The following is an 18533-nucleotide window of genomic DNA, read 5'->3' as shown; positions in this document are numbered from 1 at the left end:
ATGTCATTTGGGTTTTTATAAATTGCTCTTTGTGTGGTCGTTCCCCAAAAAACAATTTGCCTTGGGAGACTCTATCAAGGGTCATTGCCCCTGATGACAAACATCTCAGGATCACAGAGACATCTGAATTTCTCTATGACAAGGTGAGAATTCCTAGGGGGGCAATTTAACACTTGTTTTCTCAATATTTGTGTGCATTGATAGAAAGGCAAATATCTGAATGACAAATTACACATTTATGAGTGATTTTTCTCTCTGTGTCTCGCGCAAACAGTCTTATCTTCAAGTGATGCATCTCATGACTTCTGTCGTGGGTTTGGCAACATTTCCTCTCACTTTTACCCTGCAGCTTTTCATCAAACTCAAAGGTGAACACAGCTCACATACTTCTAAGTCTGCTTGAGCTATGAAGCTCTGCTCACACAGAACTAGTATTTCCTGGGGACCTCTGGCAATTTGTAATAATTGTGCACCTTTCTTCTTCCTCCTTTCTAATAGAAAATTATAGAGGCTCCCCAGCAATTTCAATTGAAAGTTCAGACAGTATTTTGGTTGCAAATTCAGGGGAATTCAGTAGTCACAGAATCGAGACTCATTTACAGACAGAGCTCAAATCTGTTTGAATACAAAATACTTAAAGGATAGTCAGATGGACGACATTTAAGGCAGTGTGGGTAAAGGAATACTTTGCTGCCTCTTAGTAGGCTGAACCATCATTATGTGTCAGTCTCCTGACATAATATCTGAAAATGTCAGTAAAATTGACAAATGTAGATGTGCTGTTTCGAGACAGAGAGGTCCTCAGCTAATAGCAGTCCATTGTGAATAAGCCTTAAGTGTTAATCTGAAAATCTAAAATCACCCAAATGCCATCTTTGAAAAAAAACATCTTCTAGTTCTTATGAAGATAGTCCTTCAGTTTTGGATCATTGGTTACACAAATAATTCATGATGACAATCAGTTTGAGTTTCACACACACAGTAAAAATAAGAATGAACTCTTTATAGATTTATTATATGGTATTTGTCTCCAAACAACATTCAGTGATGATGACACAAGAAACTTAATTGTAGATATGCAGCATGGTAAATACCTTGTCCTGAAACTGATTTAAAAAAAAATAAAAAATTAATTGACAGTAGTAAGAACTTGAAGATTTATTTTTTGGAATTTTGACTTTACTGGAGAGTTGTGATGAACATCGGCAAGAAACATGGGGAAAAAATCTAAGAAATTATAGCTGGAACTCTGCTGTTGACAGCATTTGTGCACGTTGTTTATGATTTCTGTACTTTCCACTTAAACCAAGTATCTGTATTTAACTTGAAGAAACATGAACAGCACAGTTTATATATTTCTGCTTGAAAAACATGAATTGCTCGCCCTTTGAAGGTACCTTTTGAAGTTTTTTTATTGCTTTATTACAGACAGAAGTGACAAAATGAGGAAGAGAGGTGAAACAAATATTTTCAGTCAAATTTCAAACTAAGAACATTTCAGTTTGAGGTTCTTCCTGTTTGCAAGTGTGTGGATGAAAAAAAAAATTCAGTCTGAAGACATTTAAAAACAATGACAACTTCTTCACTAAATGTTATCAATGCATTGTACTACAGTAAATACAAAGCCCTTTAGTAGTAAACAAACAACACTGCATTATTCAATACAAACAGATTCCAAACATCTGTTAACTCACTAATCCAGTCCAAAAGCCTTGACAGCAGTGTAGATCCTCTCTCTCTCTGCTACTTTGGCCTCCTTTATTGCACCGCTGTCAGTCTTTACCACAGTAAAGGTAACAGCAGAATAAATCCATGTGTCCAAATCCTTCTATGAAAATAGATGAATGAAAAACATGAGCAATGTCAAAATATGAGCTGGCAGGTGCTAATTATATAATGTAGGGTCATCGCTAATCTATTCTTTCAGTACTGTACCTGTGGTCTTTCCTGATGACCACTGGCTGCTGCAGCATCTGTTTGGAGGGATTTAAGATGAAAGATAGTGTTGGTTAAACTACACAATTAAATTATGCAAAACCCAATTTGGTAAAAATATTTTTAGGTACAACAATGTGCAGGAAACTTATATTACCGTTGCAGAAATCACAAGTTTTTGTCTTGATGAAATAACTGAGAAAGGCTATGACAATCAGACTTGTAGCCAAAGCAGCAGACACCAGAAAGAGAGCTGTATTGTCCGTCTTCAAATCCTGCATGTTGAGTGCTGAAAAAATACAATCAAATATTTTGGTAACATTACACATTTGGGGAAAAAAAAGTTTCATGACATCTCTCTACCAGATTCTAAATTACTAATATCATTTGACCAGTATGTAAAAAAACTCAAAACATCTGATAATTACCTTTATTGTCCGATTTTGCTCCGTTTCCAAATAATATCTGTTCACATGTGGCCACAGCACAGTAATAAGTCCCAGCATCAGAGGAGGTGACGGTTTTAGAGAAGTTGTAGACACATTTCTGAGGAGACTGAGCCTCAGAATTGGTCTCACATTCATCTTGACTGTTTCCATCAGCATAAATGAAACTGGGATGAGATTCATCTGATCCAGCTCTGAACCAGAACACTCTGTGTTGTTGTTCTGGACATGTTTTCTTCTCAGAGTCAGAGAGGACTGAACACTGCAGAGTCACTGGGTCTCCTGGATGTTCTGGATCAGATGGAGGGACTTGAATGATGTCATTGATATCTGGTTCTGGTCCTTGGAAATGTAAAAAAGAAAAAATTAACAAGTTTGAGTCACTTTATTGACAAGAAATTTGTTGAAACTAAGAATTTATAGTCCAACAGAAACAAAAATGTAGTTGATTTACCTTTGATTCTCAGGAATGTTGTGTTCATAAATTCCATGTCGAGTAGGTTTACTTTTATACAGTAGTAAAAACCAGAGTCACTTAGCTGAGTTTCATGAATTTGCAGAATAAAAGTTCCAGGTCCTTGTTTTGCTGTAATGTGAGGAGTTTTATTAACATCAATATAATCAAAACTAAATGTTCCTCCCAAGAATTCAGGATATTTTCCAGAAACAAGTCTGATCCAGTGCAAAGTTTCTTCATCCAAAGATCTCTGGCGAGTACATGTGAGAGTCAGACTTTGTCCGACACCAACAGTCTCTGTGACAAAGTTATGATCATCGATGCAGCCTGAAAAAACAAACAAAAGGAAAGAAAGAAAAAGACTCATTAATGACAACAGACAATCATATATGTAAAATCATGTATAAATAATAGATTGGTTTGTGTAGTAAATATGACCTCTCTAAATATACTTACGCCCCATTCTGAGCATCAGCAGGAAATAAAACAAGACCAGCATTTTCTCATGTGTCCACTGGTGACTGAATTCAAATTGAAGCAGACGATAAGATGACATGCCTAAATGTAATGGCATCAAGTGGGAGGGAACAATTTCAGAGCGATCTGATTGGTTTCTGGTCTTGTTGGCTTTTCACTGTATTACCACAGTGGAAATAATATCAAACATCTTTCCAACTGAAACACATGAAACAACACCAACAGCAAGTTCTTCTTTCATGCTTCTATAAACACAAGAAATAAATGTGAGATATTCACAACCAAACCAGGGGACGTTGAGAAACAAAACCTTTAAAATAATGAATTCACATAAACACAAGCTTTTGTTCAAAGATGAATTTTCATCTCTGTGATTCTGGCTTGGTGAAGGTTAAAAAGCGTAAACTATTTTCTGAAGGTCAGAGGAAGATTATAATTGTAAATAAACTGTAATTGAAATCCTGGTTAAAAGGCCACTGAAGCTACTTAGAATTGAAATCTCCATGAGTTTGGTAACTTAAAATAGACAGATTTTTAAAAAAAAAGGATCTCAAGTAAAGCAGCAAAGACAAAGATAACCTCTATTAGACACTGCAGGAAATGATCAGGGATGACCAGGCTCAGTTACTAACACTTAGTTTATGTATGTGTAAGAATTAACTTGAGAAATGAATAAAGTTCCTGAGAAACAAACATGTGGCTCTCACACTTCCAGGGATTACATTTATAAATCTATATTTAATTCCAAAGAGTTTGTAATTATTATTTTTTGGAGTGTGATGCTGTCAAGGCAAATAGTTTTTCAATGCTTTTCTACATTCAACCAGCTCCATTTCTGTTGTTTTTCTGTTTCATTGGATCTTATCCAAACAAACGTCACCATAAAGAAAAAGTAAATATATTTACAAATGATTCAGTAGAGCAACAATTCAATGTTTTTTTCAACACTCTGATTTTGAACTAATTATTGATACCAAATAAAGACAAAAGAGCCATCGTCAGTATTGTGTGGATCAACCAGTCCAGAAGCTCCACATCATCAGTGATGCCCCGCCCACTCTGCTGTCAGTCACTTCAGCAGGAAGATCACAGCAGACAGAGTTGGGCAGGTGGTTGTGGTCTCAGACTCCATCCTCTACACGGCTTCATCTCTGTTCAGGCGGCTGGTTAGAAGGAGAAGCAGAACACTGCTTACAGAGTTGAATTCAAGACCTGATTGTGAGGCAGCATGAGAGACTTTGCCAAGAATACATTCAATAAAAACAGATGCTTCTGGTTACAGTTAAATGATAAAACTACTAAGCCGACTAATGTGAAGAAATCCTGTGTGCTGCAGCTTCACTACAACAGTGACAGAACACACGACAATATACTACAGTTCAGGTCAACAGCAGAGACTCTGACATTAAAAAAACAAAACAAGGTAGAGTAGAGGTTTCTGGAACAACTTTCACCGACTTGCAAAAAGTAGAGAATGTAGTGGGTTGCTTGCCACATCTCTGGCAAGTCCAACGTGGTCGCGGACTGCCTCTCCAGGGCGTTCGTCAGCACGGTCCATTTGGGGCTGGACTACGCCCGCATGGGGGCGGAGCAGGCCTCTGACCACGAGATTCGAAACCTTAAAGCCTCGGACTCGGGGTTGCGCCTGAAGGAGGTCGCGGTCGGCGACTCGGGTGCCCGGTTGTGGTGTGACCTTTCCACTGACCAGCCCAGGCCGCTGGTTCCTGTTGGTTGGCGGCGGGCTGTTTTCGAGGCTGTGCACGGCCTCTCACATCCTGGCAGGAAGGCGTCTGTGAGACTGGTGGCTCAGAAGTTCGTCTGGAGGGGGCTGAAGAAGGATGTGCGATCGTGGGTCGATTCGTGCGTGGCTTGCCAACGTGCCAAGGTGCATCGCCACACCAAAGCCCCGTTGGAGCCGTTTACCTTCCCTGCCAGGAGGTTCGACCATGTTAATGTCGACCTTGTGGGCCCTCTTCCCCCCTCCCACGGTTTCACCTACCTCCTTACCATGGTGGATAGGACGACCCGTTGGCCTGAAGCCATGCCCCTCACTTCGACCTTGTCCACTGACGTGGCCCATGCGTTCGTCGGGACGTGGGTCGCGCGCTTCGGGACCCCCTCCGACCTCTCCTCGGACCGGGGCGCGCAGTTCACCTCGGAGATCTGGAACGCGGTAGCCGACGGCCTGGGGGTCAAGCTGCACTGCACGACGGCCTATCACCCGCAGGCTAACGGGTTGTGTGAGCGGTTCCATCGATCTATGAAGGCTGCCCTGCGTGCCAGTCTGACGGATGGCGGTTGGGTTGACAAACTTCCCTGGGTCATGCTCGGTCTCAGGACTGCCCCCAAGGAGGACCTGCAGGCCTCGTCGGCCGAGCTCGTCTATGGACAGGTGCTTCGGGTCCCTGGGGACTTCATTCCGGAGGCCACGACTGCTTGGTCGGCGGCCAGGCAGCGGTCCTCCCTGCTGGAGGCCGCAGAGGCTTTCGCTCCTGTCCCCACTTCGCAGCACGGCACTCCTGCCTCCTGTGTGCCTCCCGCCCTGCGTTCGGCGGGTTTTGTGGTCATTCGCCATGACGCCCACCGGGGGCCTCTGCGCCCCCCCTACGATGGCCTGTTCAAGGTCCTACGACACGGGGATAAGACTCTGGTTGTGGACGTTGGTGGACGGGCTGAGACTGTGCCTGTCGACAGGGTAAAGCCCGCCCACGTGGACGTTTCTGGGCCGTTGGAGTTGGCTCGGGCTCTGCGCAGGGGCCGCCCCCCTCTTCCCCGCCCCGACCCAGTCCCCGTTTCCTCTTCGGGATCGTTGCCTCCCGGACCGGTGGATTGTTTTGTTTCGCCCGCCTCCCCCCTTTTTCCCTCCCTGCCTCTGCTGTGTGTACCCGTCGGGGTCGGGCCGTTGTCCCTCCTCGGCGCGCGGACTTTGACTATGGGTGAATTCTGGGGGGGCTTGTGTAGTGGGTTTACATAATTCACCCACGGAACGTTGGGAGTTGTGGTTGTGTTTGGACACGGACTGTTTATGCTGTTACTCTTGATGTTGATAAGTTACGCTCCACATGTACTGAGTATTAGTATTCTGTCGACTGATGTCAGTAAAGAAGTTAGCACCTGCTTTTGACACTCCGCCTCAGACTCCTGTTCTTCAGCACTACAAGAAGATGTTAAAACTGCAGCAACATTTGTCAAACTGGAGCATTTTGGTTTGTGGCTTTTTTCAAGTTCAACATACTGTTGACCGCATGACAAAACATGCTGGTCTAACAATGACATTTTTAACCCTTTAAGCTTCAGTGTACCGCCGGCGGTACACCTACTAATTTGCATAGGAATTTCAAGAATGTCCGACGGGTGCAAACGCGATTATATATATATTTCACGTTTAGACGAGCGGTTTTGAAGGAAATCTGCGTATACATGGTGACTCTATAGTGTGTGGAATTCGATTGGATATGCATGCCAGGCAGCTGGGTGGCGCTGTGATAAAACTCTGCCATGTCTACGCGCATGCTTACTATCTCCCTTTTCGGATCTCCGCCGCGGTAAATGTTCATGAATGGAATCTGTACAGATTCTGTACGTTTGTTGGTACAACTCCTGTAGTGTACATAGAGCTGCCAGAGTTGCTTGAAGGTACAAAGGATGGAAATAATCACACATCTTTGTTTACGTCCTTGTACCGGCCGGCAAACCAAAGCACGTATGTGACGTAATCGCGTACGCGACGTGGTCAGATCTCGGCAAAGTTTTGCGTTTTGCTGTTTAGACGGAAACGTAAAGGCGGAGCGTTTTCTACTTTTCCACTCTGGAGGCCGGTTTCAAATTTTTGCGTTTTCAAGCCCCCAAAACGCCGTCCTCGTATAAACGGTAGGGTGTTTTGTTGAAATATTTTGCCGTTTTCACCTGCAAGCGTCCTCGTGTAAACGGCCCCTCACAATCACACCTACGGACAATTTCGAGTAATCAATTAATCTCAGCATATTTTTGGACTGTGGGAGGAAGCTGGAGTACCCAGAGAAAATCCACGCATGCACAGGGAGAACATGCAAACTCCATGCAGAAAGATACCAGGCCCAGGCCGGGATTTGAACCGGGGATCTGCTTGCTGTAAGGCGAAAGTGCTAACCACTCCGCCATTGTGCAGCCCACACAAAGCTCCTCAGCAGCATAAAACTACAACATCCCTGGTGCACCTGCATCACATGTCACACCTCCCTCTATAACCCCGTGTTGTCTGTTCACTGTCCAAAAAGGCAAAACTACGAAAAAAAATATCTCGAAAACTGTTGTTAATAGCCCAAATGGAAAATGAGTTTTGACCATTAAGGTCATCCTACAGTGGAAACAGTTAGTTCCCTAAATCACTGATTTCTGACACAAAGCTGCATCCCATCAGTTTACACATAATAAAAATGCAGTTCTACAAACAGGAGGGTGGAAACAACAACATAAAATGTGATTTAAAACAAAACACAGACTAAAAGTTGCTTTTACTCTGTTGTACTTTATGGCTTCTCTTAGTGTGCACAGCACTGTTCACACCTGAAACACAGAGACACAAACACACAAATTCAGTCACCACTGACAAACAAATGATGCATGGAAACTTTAGCACTGCTGTGGTTGGTCTTCTAAAGGTGTGAATACAAAGGAGCTGTTCTTCCTGTTTCACTCGGCTTTAATGTCAGGACATTGGTCTTGCACTGATGTGTATCTATTTCAAAAGTGCAATTTAATTAACTTATATCTTACTAAATGTTTTTATGATTATTATAAAATCATAACTTACAGGAGAAGTTAAACAAATAAGAGAGATGGACACACAAACTTGCTCTGTCAGGCTGTTCTGATCGTTTTCATCACACTTGTTTGTGGCTTGGTGTTTTTATTGGTATAGGCTGAATATTTCGGGGAGGTGTGAAGAAAGTAAACTTGTCCCACCCTGATTCTTTTTTTTTTCTCCAACATCAGAGCTTTGAAATGTTAACTGTTGATTTGACAGCCTTCATGAGCTCTGTTCCAGTTTGCATCACTTTATTCAGTGTTGGAGTGGCAGTCTGTCCAAATTAAGGGTTAATGAATCAATAAATATGCATTCCATTTTAAACAAAAATCAACTATGTACTGTTCGCTTACAGATGCAGAGAAATGTTTCACCACAGTGTTTCTCTGTCAGTGTAGCTGCTGCATGTGGCTCTGCATGTTGTTCTCACGACAGACATGTGGAAGACCTTTACAAAGTACTTTCAGAAGAGAAATATGAGGGGAGTTGGCAATGGCAACCACTTCCATGATTGTGGGCAAAGCTTCCACCAAATCTTAAGGTTCTTTAAGAGAGGACACAGTAACTGGATTATGAAGTTCCTCGAAATCCTCTTTCCACTGCCTGACAATGTCCCCCATCCAGGTCAGTAGTTCTCCCACCTCGCTGCACACAGCCTGGGCCATGCCCGGCCTCCAAGAACCTCTTTCAGGCACACCAGAAGTCCTTCCACATTGCCTCTCCAAACAGTTCTCAGACGTGAGATTTTGCAACTGCCACAGATGTAACCCTTTTGGCTGACCGGTAGCTATCCACCATTTCAAAAGACTCTCAAGTCAACAAGGCCCAAAAGAAATTCCTTCTTCAGCAACTGTTTCCTTCACTGCTGATGTTGACCAGTGGATCACAGCAAGCACTAGTGACCTTCTGGTCACAGCTCCTAACTACCACTTTGGAAAGGTTGGCTTTGAACATAGCCGAGACATCAGGCCACAGGTCTGATGACATCACTACAAAGTCAATCATCGACCTTTGGCCTAAGGTGCTGTGGTACCAGGTACACTTATGAGACACCTTATGCTCGAACATTTTGTTTACTATGGCCGATCCATGACTCGCACACAAGTCCAATGACACAACACCACTCGGGTTCAGATCAAGTGGGCTGTTCCTCCCAATCACCTCATTCCATGTTTCTCCATCGTTGCCTATGTGAGCTTTTGACATTCCCCTTCCAGGACAGCACCCAGAAACTCTCAGAAGGCTGGGTACTCCGAGCTGCTGTTTGGTGCATGAACACAAGCAACAGTCAGAGTTTTCCCCTCCGCAACGTGTATTCAAAGAGAAATGACCCTCATGAACTTCCCTCCATAGCCTCTCTCCAAGAGGGGCCCCGTTCTCCCTTTTCCAGGTGAATTGGCACCTTTCCTTTTCCTTGATGTCATTTGGGTTTTTATAAATTGCTCTTTGTGTGGTCGTTCCCCAAAAAACAATTTGCCTTGGGAGACTATCAAGGGTCATTGCCCCTGATGACAAACATCTCAGGATCACAGAGACACTTGAATTTATGATAAGGTGAGGATTCCTAGGGGGGCAATTTATCACTTGTTTTCTCAATATTTGTGTGCACTGATAGAAAGGCAAATATCTGAATGACAAATTACACATTTATGACTGATTTTTCTCTCTGTGTCCTGCACAAACAGTCTTATCTTCGAGTGATGCATCTCATGACTTTTGTTGTTGGTTTGGCAACATTTCCTCTCACTTTTATCCTTCAGCTTTTCATCAAACTCAAAAGTGAACACAGCTCACATACTTTCAAGTCTGCTTTGAGCTATGAAGCTCTGTTCACACAGAACTAGTATTTCCTGGGGACCTCTGGCAATTTGTAACAATTATGCACCTTCCTTCTTCCTCCTTTCTAATACAAAATTATAGAGGCTCCCCAGCAATTTCAATTGAAAGTTCAGACAGTATTTTGGTTGCGAATTCAGGGGAATTAGTAGTCACAGAACCGAGACTCATTTACAGACAGAGCACAAATCCGTTTGAATACAAAATACTTAAAGGATAGTCAGATGGATGACATTTAAGGCAGTGTGGGTAAAGGATAGCCTAGCCGTGCTTGACCAAGGTCCGAAGACGCAAGGGTCTAGGAACTCTTGACAGGGAGGGAGGCAGGCTAAAAGGTTGTCTTTCAAATCACTCTGCAGCAATTGGGTAGGTATACAACCAATCAGCGCAATGAATAGGCTGACGTAGTTCCTAGAGCGCCGGAAATCAGAGGATGTGGGAGTTCGGTGAAGCCTTATTTATACAGTCAATGGGTGAAGCTCAAGTATATTACAGACATGTTAACAGAAAGATTATTCAGAGTCGGTGCTGATGGAGCTCAACAACTGTTGTCGACCATGACAGAGAATTAAATTCGTTGCCGTGGGTTGTCTAGCGCGGCTAGGCTAGTTGTTTCCGGTTGTTTCTGTCAGAATCGTCGCGCCTCTGTCGTCACTTAGTTACGCCCGCCTTCTGACTCTACACTTCATGGTGATTCGTCGGTCAGTTTAAGGAGCATCCAACCTCGAGGCTTACCGAGGGTAACTAGACTGACCCTGGCAGAGAATTAAATTCGTTTCCGTGGGTTGTCTTGTGCGGCTAGGCTAGATAAAGGAATATTTTGCTGCCTCTTTGTAGGCTGAACCATCACTATGTATCAGTCTCCTGATATATCTGAAAATGTCAATAAAATTGACATGTAGATGTAGATGTGCTGTTTCTAGACAGTGAGGTCCTCAGCTAATAGCAGTCCATTGTGAAGAAGCCTTAAGTGTTAATCTGAAAATCTAAAATCACCCAAATGCCATCTTTGAAAAAAACAGCTTCTTGTTCTTATGAAGATAGTCCTTCAGTTTTGGATCATTGGTTACACAAATAATTCATGATGACAATCAGTTTGAGTTTCACGCACACAGTAAAAACAAGAATGAACTCTTTATAGATTTATTATATGGTCTTGGTCTCCAAACAGCATTCAGTGATGATGACACAAGAAACTTAATTTTAGACATGCAGCATGGTAAATACCTTGTCCTGATACTGATAAACAACATAATAACCGTAGTAACCATCAGTAATTAAGTGAAGATTTCTTTGCTGACATTTTGACTTTAATGGAGAGTTGTGATGAAGATTGACAAGAAACGTGGGCAAAACAGCTGAGAAACTCTGCTGCTGACAGCATTTGTGCACATTGTTTGTGCTTTAAACACCTGATGGCCCAATGAAAACCTTAGTTCTGTTATTTCCACTTAAAACTGTATTTAGTGAGTTAAAAGTATCTGTATTTAATTTGCAGAATTATGAACAGCACAGTTTATAAATTTCTGCTTGACAATGCGACTTGTTCGTTGTTTTATAGTACCTTTTACAGTATTTGAAGTTTTTTTTTTTTAGCTTTATTACAGACAGAACTGAGATGGAATGAGGAAGAGAGATGCAACAAATGTTTTCAGAGAAACTTAAAACTACAAATAAGGACAAAACTTCTTCACTAAAGAAGAAGTACGACAGCATGTATGAAGCCCTTTAGCAGCAAAGAAAAACACTACATTATTCAATCGAAATAGCTGCCAAACATCTGTTAACTCACTAATCCAGTCCAAAAGCCTTGACAGCCATGTAGATCCTCTCTCTGTCCGCTGCTTTGGTCTCTTTCATTGTATCGCTATCAGCCTTTACCACAGTAAAGGTAACAGCAGAATAAATCCAAGTCCCTGAATCCTTCTGTAAGAATATATGAATTAAAAATATGAGCAATGTCAATGCCTTAATAACTTTAATTCATTAATATTTTTTTAAATTATGTCCGTCTGAGTTTTCAGTACTCCACCTGTTGACTTTTCTGATCACCACAGTTTTTCTGCTGAGCAACAGCAGCTGTATAATGAAATACATAGATAACAATAAATAATAATGCAGTTCTTTAAAAGTATTTAGTTTGTTTTGAGAAATATGAATAACTTTTATTACCTTTGCCACAGTCAGAGTTGTTTTCCTTGATACTGTAAATGAGGATGGCTATAATAATGAGACTTAGAGCTAAGAAGGCGCACGGCAGAAAAGTAACTGCACTGACTGTCTGTGACCACATGCTGGATCCTGAAACACAATAAAAAGGAGGAAATATTGGAAGTGAAAGATGAGTAAAATAAATGATATTTAATGCCACCACTTCTTAGATGCTTATTGATCTTGACTCTATAATGTGACGTCTGAACATTCAAATTTTCTGATCAATAGAATGAGGATCTGTTACCTTGATTATCCAAAGTAGTTCCATTTCCAAACAGTATCTGTCCACATGTGGCCACAGCACAGTAGTAAGTCCCAGCATCAGAGGAGTTGAAGGTCTTAGAGGAGCGATAAACACAGCTCTTCTGAGTGTCAGATCTCTTCTCACATCCATCAGGTCTGTTTCCATCAGTGTAGATGATGTCTGGATGAGATTTATCTGATCCAGGTCTGAACCAGAACACACTCAGATCTCCTGAACATGTTTTCTTGTCAGAGTCAGAGAAGACTGAACACTGGAGAGTCTGTGATTCTCCTGGATGGACTGAATGTGATGCTGTGGACTGAACAACAGTGTAGTCTGATGTCTTCTGACTGTCTCCTGTGTAATGAAAAAACTGTTAACAGGATGAGACTTCAAAGCACATTTTGAAAGTCTGACATCAAATGTGGCTGTAGTAGTTACACATACACGTACACAGTATAACCTAAGTAGTTAAAGCATTTGCAAAACTTTACAAAAGCAGCTCATATTATTACCTTTTATGATCAAAAACATCCCACTCCATTTAGAACTGCCAAACCACTCAATGGCGGCACAGTGATAGATTCCCTCGTCCTCTTGGATTGTATTCAAAATAGTCAGATTGCTAAAATTTTCATCATTATTGACTTTATATCTTGAATTAGAAAACTCGGGTTCAAACTGAGGTGTGAGAGATTCCTGCAGAATCACAATTAGTTTCAGATCATCACCGACTCTTTGCTTGTACCAGTGGACTTTTGTAGAGGAGAGCCGACTATCAGGCAGTGCACATGTTAAGGTTGTAGATTCACTAATTTCAACTGGAATCACTGGAATGAGTGTATCTGAATTGAAAGAAAACATCAAATATATAAAACAGTAAGTCACAAGGATGAGGGAAATTTACTATAAAAAAATTGTCATGTAAAAATGATTTTTAAAAAACACTCACATCCTTGATGAAGAACAAGCAGTGTAATCCACAACACGATCATCTTGACATTGTCTCCTGTCAGGGACGTTGTTGCTGTTTAAATGAGGGTAGGAGGTGATGTAACTTGGCCAAGATCCTTCATGTCACACTGCCAAAGACATCTGATTGGTTGTCACAGAGTAAAGATTCAGAAGTGCACTTCCTGTCATGTTAGTTCTTTGAGAACTGCATTGCATTGCACCTTGTTCTTCTCCATTTACTCACTTATTTTAAATATATTACCAAAGCCTTTTGTCTCAATGAATGATACAATGTCATCTTAGAGTTATTCTTTCTTTGTTCAGTCCTTTTTGTCAGTAAGATTTCTTGTAATGTTTTTACTGCAGTTTTTTGTGAAAGTGTGAAACTGGATGGTAGCTGGAAATGTGAAAAATCGAACAGTGGAGGCACTGAGCTTATATTTATATATAAATATGATTATTTAACCAACAACATCTATCTAACTATATCACACTACTAACACGCATTAAGACAAATGACAATACAAAACAAACAATGCTGTGAATGTGAGTGAAGGGAAAAAGAGGGAAGAGAAAGTAATAACAATGCATTATTTGATCATCATAAAGTTATTGACAGCAATGTTTTCAGCAGTTCCAAAAAAACGTGCGCATATAAGGAATGTCTGAGTTCAAAATAGTAGAATAAACATCTTTCTTTGTCCTAATGTGAGTCTAGTGTTTCTAGTAGCATTGCCAGTGGAAGTGAAATCCTTTTGATATTATCAAGATTTTGAATCACACATCCTGCAGGGTGTTTCTGGCAGCCATTTGATCTTTTGGCCTGATAGTGACTTTAGATGTGGGCCAGTCACTTGGGTAAACCACACCCATCTTGGATGTCTGGAGGTTCGTCTTGTTGGATCCTCTGAAGGTCTGGTTGCCGTGGCAGCTTACTAAAATATTAATTTACATGAAGTTGGTGCTTGCATTTACAGTATTCAGACAGGAACGTTTACTATCCATCACAGTTGTCTCCTTTGATGGTGGCAGATCAGACAACATGAAAGAAACAATTCCCATTTAAATACAACACACTTCAGGCTGCTTTATGTGAAGTTTGTGGTTTTCTGCTTCTGCGAGCAGACACAGGCAGGTACAACTAATAGGAAGCTAATCTATTAGTTGTAAGAAGTTTAAAGTACAGATGATTGAGACTTGAGACTCACACTAACAATCAAAGGTGGCTGAATACTGAGACCTCTGGTGAGACTGGATGTGATTACTGCAAATGATTATTATGGTTCGGTTATGGCTGTGTATTTCTATTACACAAACACAGGAGAAAAGATCCTACCATCTCCAGATCATAAATAAAACTGTCGATTAGCTATGACCATGCAACAATTGAACACAACTACACACAACTGTTTCCAGCTTTATCTGCCTCTAGCTAATGTGAGGGTATACAGAAGGCCAGGTGAAACCTTATCTCCAGCATGTACAGTACATACTATCAAGCATGGTGGAGGCAGTATCATGGTTTGTGGATGCATGAGAGTCATCTCACTGTCTGTGATGGCACATTGAACTCTGCCAGGTAGAGTGCTGTTCTCGAAACCCACATGCTCTGTTCTGAATATGCACTGTTCCATCAGGGTCAAAGCTGGACGCTTTAACAAGACAATGCCCCTTTCTACACATCCAGGGTCAGTAGAACTTGGCTGCAGGAGCTCAGTATCCAGGTCTTAGAGTGGCCAGTTGAATCCATGGACATGAGCTCCATTGAAAATCTGTGGTGGATTATCAAAAGGTCTGTTTCAAAACGTAAACCAAAGAATTTAGAAGAATTAAAAACAATAATTCAAGAGGAATGGGACAAGATCAAAAGTGTGAAGGGGTTGTGGGGAGCATGCCAGCCAGAGCTCTGCTGATGCTAATGGAATAACTACTAAACATTAATTTGATGATGTTATGGTTTATTTATCTTTTGTTCAGTTTTGAACACATTCTGTGTTATTTGTTGACTTTGACACCGAAGATCTTGAGAACTGATTTATATGTAATTAATCTGATAATTTTGTTAAATAACATTGATCAAACAGATTTGGAGCATTCAGTGTTTATTTAAGAGCCTTTCAGATTCTGCTCCGATAGTGTTCAGTTATTGTTCTGTATTTGTCCTGTCGACCTGTTTCCATCATCACTGTCCTTTGTACGAGGCCAAAAAAACAATCGTACAGGAATCACCATGACTTTGATTCCTTGAGTGAACAGAATCTTAAATTTGCCATTTTATCAGTGTCAAAATCTGACTGAAACATTGCAAATATTAGAAAAAAATATTCAGTCGGAAAAAGCAACATGCTAAGATTTAATTCTGCAATGAATGCAAATGTATGCCTTCAAACTAGAGACATCTTGGAAAACAAATTAATCTTAAAGTAAAGGCAAAGAAATGAAAAAAAACTTTACAGCTTTTATGTTTTATGTGAATTTTATTTAGAGATTTGTTTTTTCCATGTATTTTTTCTTGAAAAGAAAGAAGCAAAAAATGTATAGAAACATCAGCTTAATTTAGCATATCTGCTTTACGTGACATTAAGACAAAAAGTTAACATTCTGAAAAAGCCATTATACAGTGCCAATAAAAGTATTCATTACCCTTGGAAGTTTCCCCTTTTTAAATTAGTTTTCAGCATTGAATCAGTGATTTTGACAATAATTCACACAAAAAGAGTTTTTTCCATGTCAAAGTTAAAACAGATTTATACAAATAATTGTCAATGAATTAAAATATAAATTCTTCAACAAATAGTTGCACAGAAATTTCCCTCCTGCAAGCCAGTATTTAGCAGATGCACCTTTGACAACAATTCTAGCACAAAGCATGTCTGGGTAGCTCTCAATCAGTCGCACACATCTGGACACTGTAATTTTGTTGCTTTCTTCTTTGCAAAAACTGCTCAAACTTTGTCAGGTTACACTGGAATCGAGTGAATCGCTCTTTTCAAGTTCTGTCAAAAAATCTCAGTTGGACTGAGGTCTGGACTCAGAAATGTTAAAATGAAATAGCATAAAGATCATCCGATATTAAATATTCTATTATGTTTTCAGAACTGAAACAGAAGCCCCAGTGCAGCCGAAGCTTTCTCACACTCTGTCCGAGAATAAAAGGAATATTACCACAAATTTGCAAATTCAGCGAGTTGTTGATTTCTTGCAGAAGTGTTGACATCGGTGTAGATCGTCTCTTCTTCTGCTGTTTTTGCATTTCTTCTCTCAGCTTTGTTCTTGTTGAAGGTCGGTGCAGAATAAACCAACGAGTCCTCAGTTGTCTGAGGAAAAACATGACGTGTTATTCTAAAGGATGAAATGTGAGCAGTGAGGTGGTAATTATATAAAGTAGGGTAATTTCTAATCTATTCTTTCAATACTGTACCTGTGGTCTTTCCTGATGACCACTGGCTGCTGCAGCATCTGTTTGGAGGGATTTAAGATGAAACATGGTGTCGGTTAAATTACACAATGAAATTATGCAAAACCCAGAGCTAGCTTTGTCAAAATACTTTCAGATACATTATTTGTGTGGGAAACTTATATTACCGTTGCAGAAATCACAAGTTTTTGTCTTGATGAAATAAATGAGAAAGGCTATGACAATCAGACTTGCAGTCAAAGCAGCAGACACCAGAAAGAGAGCTGTATTGTCTGAAAAAATACAATCAGAAATATCTTGGCAAAATTACACATTTGGGGAAAAAGTTTGATGATATCAATTGATTCAATGAGATTCTAAATTAAAAAAGACAAATATTATTTAAGCAGTATAAAAAAAACCATCTGATAGTTACCTTTAATGTCCAATTTTGCTCCGTTTCCAAATAATATCTGTCCACATGTGGCCACGGCAAAGTAATAAGTCCCAGCATCAGAGGAGTTGAAGGTCTTAGAGAAGCTGTAGATACATTTCTGAGGAGACTGAGCCTCAGGAGTTGTATCACATTCATCTTGACTGTTTCCATCAGCATAAATGAAACTGGGATGAGATTCATCTGATCCAGCTCTGAACCAGAACACTCTGTGTTGTTGTTCTGGACATGTTTTCTTCTCAGAGTCAGAGAGGACTGAACACTGCAGAGTCACTGGGTCTCCTGGATGTTCTGGATCAGATGGAGGGACTGGTTTCTGGTTCTTGGAAGAGTATGCAAAAATAATAAACAGTTTTGAGTCACTTTATTGATGAAACTATGAATTTATAGTCACACAAATAAAAATCTAGTTTACTCACTCACCTTTGATTCTCAGGAATGTTGTGTTCATGAATTCCATGTTGAGCTGCTTGACTTTTATACAGTAGTAAAACCAGAGTCACTTAGCTGAGTTTCATGAATTTGCAGAATAAAGCTCCAGGTCCTTGTTTTGCTGTAATGCGAGGAGTCTTATTAATAGTCTTATCGTTAGAATCAAAAGTATGTGTTCCTCCCAAGAATTCAGGATATTTTCCAGAAACAAGTCTAATCCAGTGCAAGGTTTCCTTGTGAGAAGATGTCTGGCGAGTGCACGTGAGAGTCACATTTGTCCGACACCAACAGTCTCTGTGACAAAGTTATGATCATCGATGCAGCCTGAAAAAGCAAATAAACAGACAGAAAGAAAAAGACTCATTAATGACAACAGACCACATTCATATAATGTAAACTCATGTATAAATGACAGATATTGATTTGTATATGTCATCTGCTGGATTAAAGAATATGGCAATAGTTATCTTGTAGTACTTAATATACAATCTGCAGTAAATATGACCTCTCTAAATATACTTACGCCCCACTCTGAGCATCAGCAGGAAATAAAACAAGACCAGCATTTTCTCATGTGTCCACTGGTGACTGAATTCAAGTTGAAGCAGACGATAAGATGACATGCCTAAATGTAATGGCATCAAGTGGGAGGGAACAATTTCAAAGCGATCTGATTGGTTTCTGGTCTTGTTGGCTTTTCACTCCATTAACACAGTGGAATAATATCAAACATCTTTCTAACTGAAAGACATGAAACAACACCAACAGCAAGTTCTTCTTTCATGCTTCTACAAAAAAAAGAAATAAATGTGAGATATTCACAATCTAATCAGTAGGAGTTCAAACCCATTTAGAAATAAAACCTTTAAAATATTTAAGATAAACACAAGCTTTTGTCCAA

At 40.4% G+C, this 18533-nt stretch overlaps 1 protein-coding gene, 2 long non-coding RNA genes and 1 pseudogene across 3 annotated transcripts; all 4 read right to left on the bottom strand.

Moving 5' to 3' along the window:
• Positions 1 to 1111: 1111 nt before the first annotated feature.
• LOC127535772 (uncharacterized) lies at positions 1112 to 2226 on the bottom strand. The gene is made up of 3 exons (XR_007944609.1): positions 2093 to 2226; positions 1936 to 1973; positions 1112 to 1828 (listed from the first exon to the last, which is right to left on the bottom strand). It is a non-coding gene; the product is annotated as an uncharacterized LOC127535772 (long non-coding RNA).
• An 8838-nt stretch (positions 2227 to 11064) lies between these two features.
• LOC127535765 (uncharacterized) lies at positions 11065 to 13412 on the bottom strand. Its single transcript, XM_051954462.1, has 5 exons — positions 13348 to 13412; positions 12911 to 13240; positions 12396 to 12752; positions 11970 to 12238; positions 11065 to 11863 (listed from the first exon to the last, which is right to left on the bottom strand). Exons 1-4 carry the CDS (start codon positions 13388 to 13390, stop codon positions 12063 to 12065), a joined length of 906 nt encoding a protein of 301 aa, XP_051810422.1. The 5' UTR covers positions 13391 to 13412; the 3' UTR covers positions 11065 to 11863; positions 11970 to 12062.
• A 2760-nt stretch (positions 13413 to 16172) lies between these two features.
• On the bottom strand, positions 16173 to 17022 carry LOC127535771 (uncharacterized). The gene is made up of 3 exons (XR_007944608.1): positions 16935 to 17022; positions 16771 to 16808; positions 16173 to 16666 (listed from the first exon to the last, which is right to left on the bottom strand). It is a non-coding gene; the product is annotated as an uncharacterized LOC127535771 (long non-coding RNA).
• A 122-nt stretch (positions 17023 to 17144) lies between these two features.
• The window catches only part of LOC127535817 (uncharacterized), a 2076-nt pseudogene continuing 687 nt past the window's right edge, over positions 17145 to 18533 (bottom strand).

Source organism: Acanthochromis polyacanthus, chromosome 10 (assembly GCF_021347895.1).
Source record: "Acanthochromis polyacanthus isolate Apoly-LR-REF ecotype Palm Island chromosome 10, KAUST_Apoly_ChrSc, whole genome shotgun sequence".
Taxonomy (NCBI): domain Eukaryota; kingdom Metazoa; phylum Chordata; class Actinopteri; family Pomacentridae; genus Acanthochromis; species Acanthochromis polyacanthus.
The sequence above is the reverse complement of the archived record's forward strand: the minus strand, read 5'-3'. Positions and strand labels throughout refer to the sequence as shown.

What these genes read in the sequence shown, in the direction of transcription:
- LOC127535765 (XM_051954462.1), bottom strand. Translation starts at nt 13,390, where the DNA reads ATGATCGTGTTGTGGATTACACTGCTTGTTCTTCATCAAGGAT. An exon ending in GCTTGTTCTTCATCAAGGAT is followed by an intron (nt 13,241 to 13,347) that starts GTGAGTGTTTTT and finishes CTTTCAATTCAG; the next exon opens with ATACACTCATTCCAGTGATT. An exon ending in GATGTTTTTGATCATAAAAG is followed by an intron (nt 12,753 to 12,910) that starts GTAATAATATGA and finishes TTCATTACACAG; the next exon opens with GAGACAGTCAGAAGACATCA.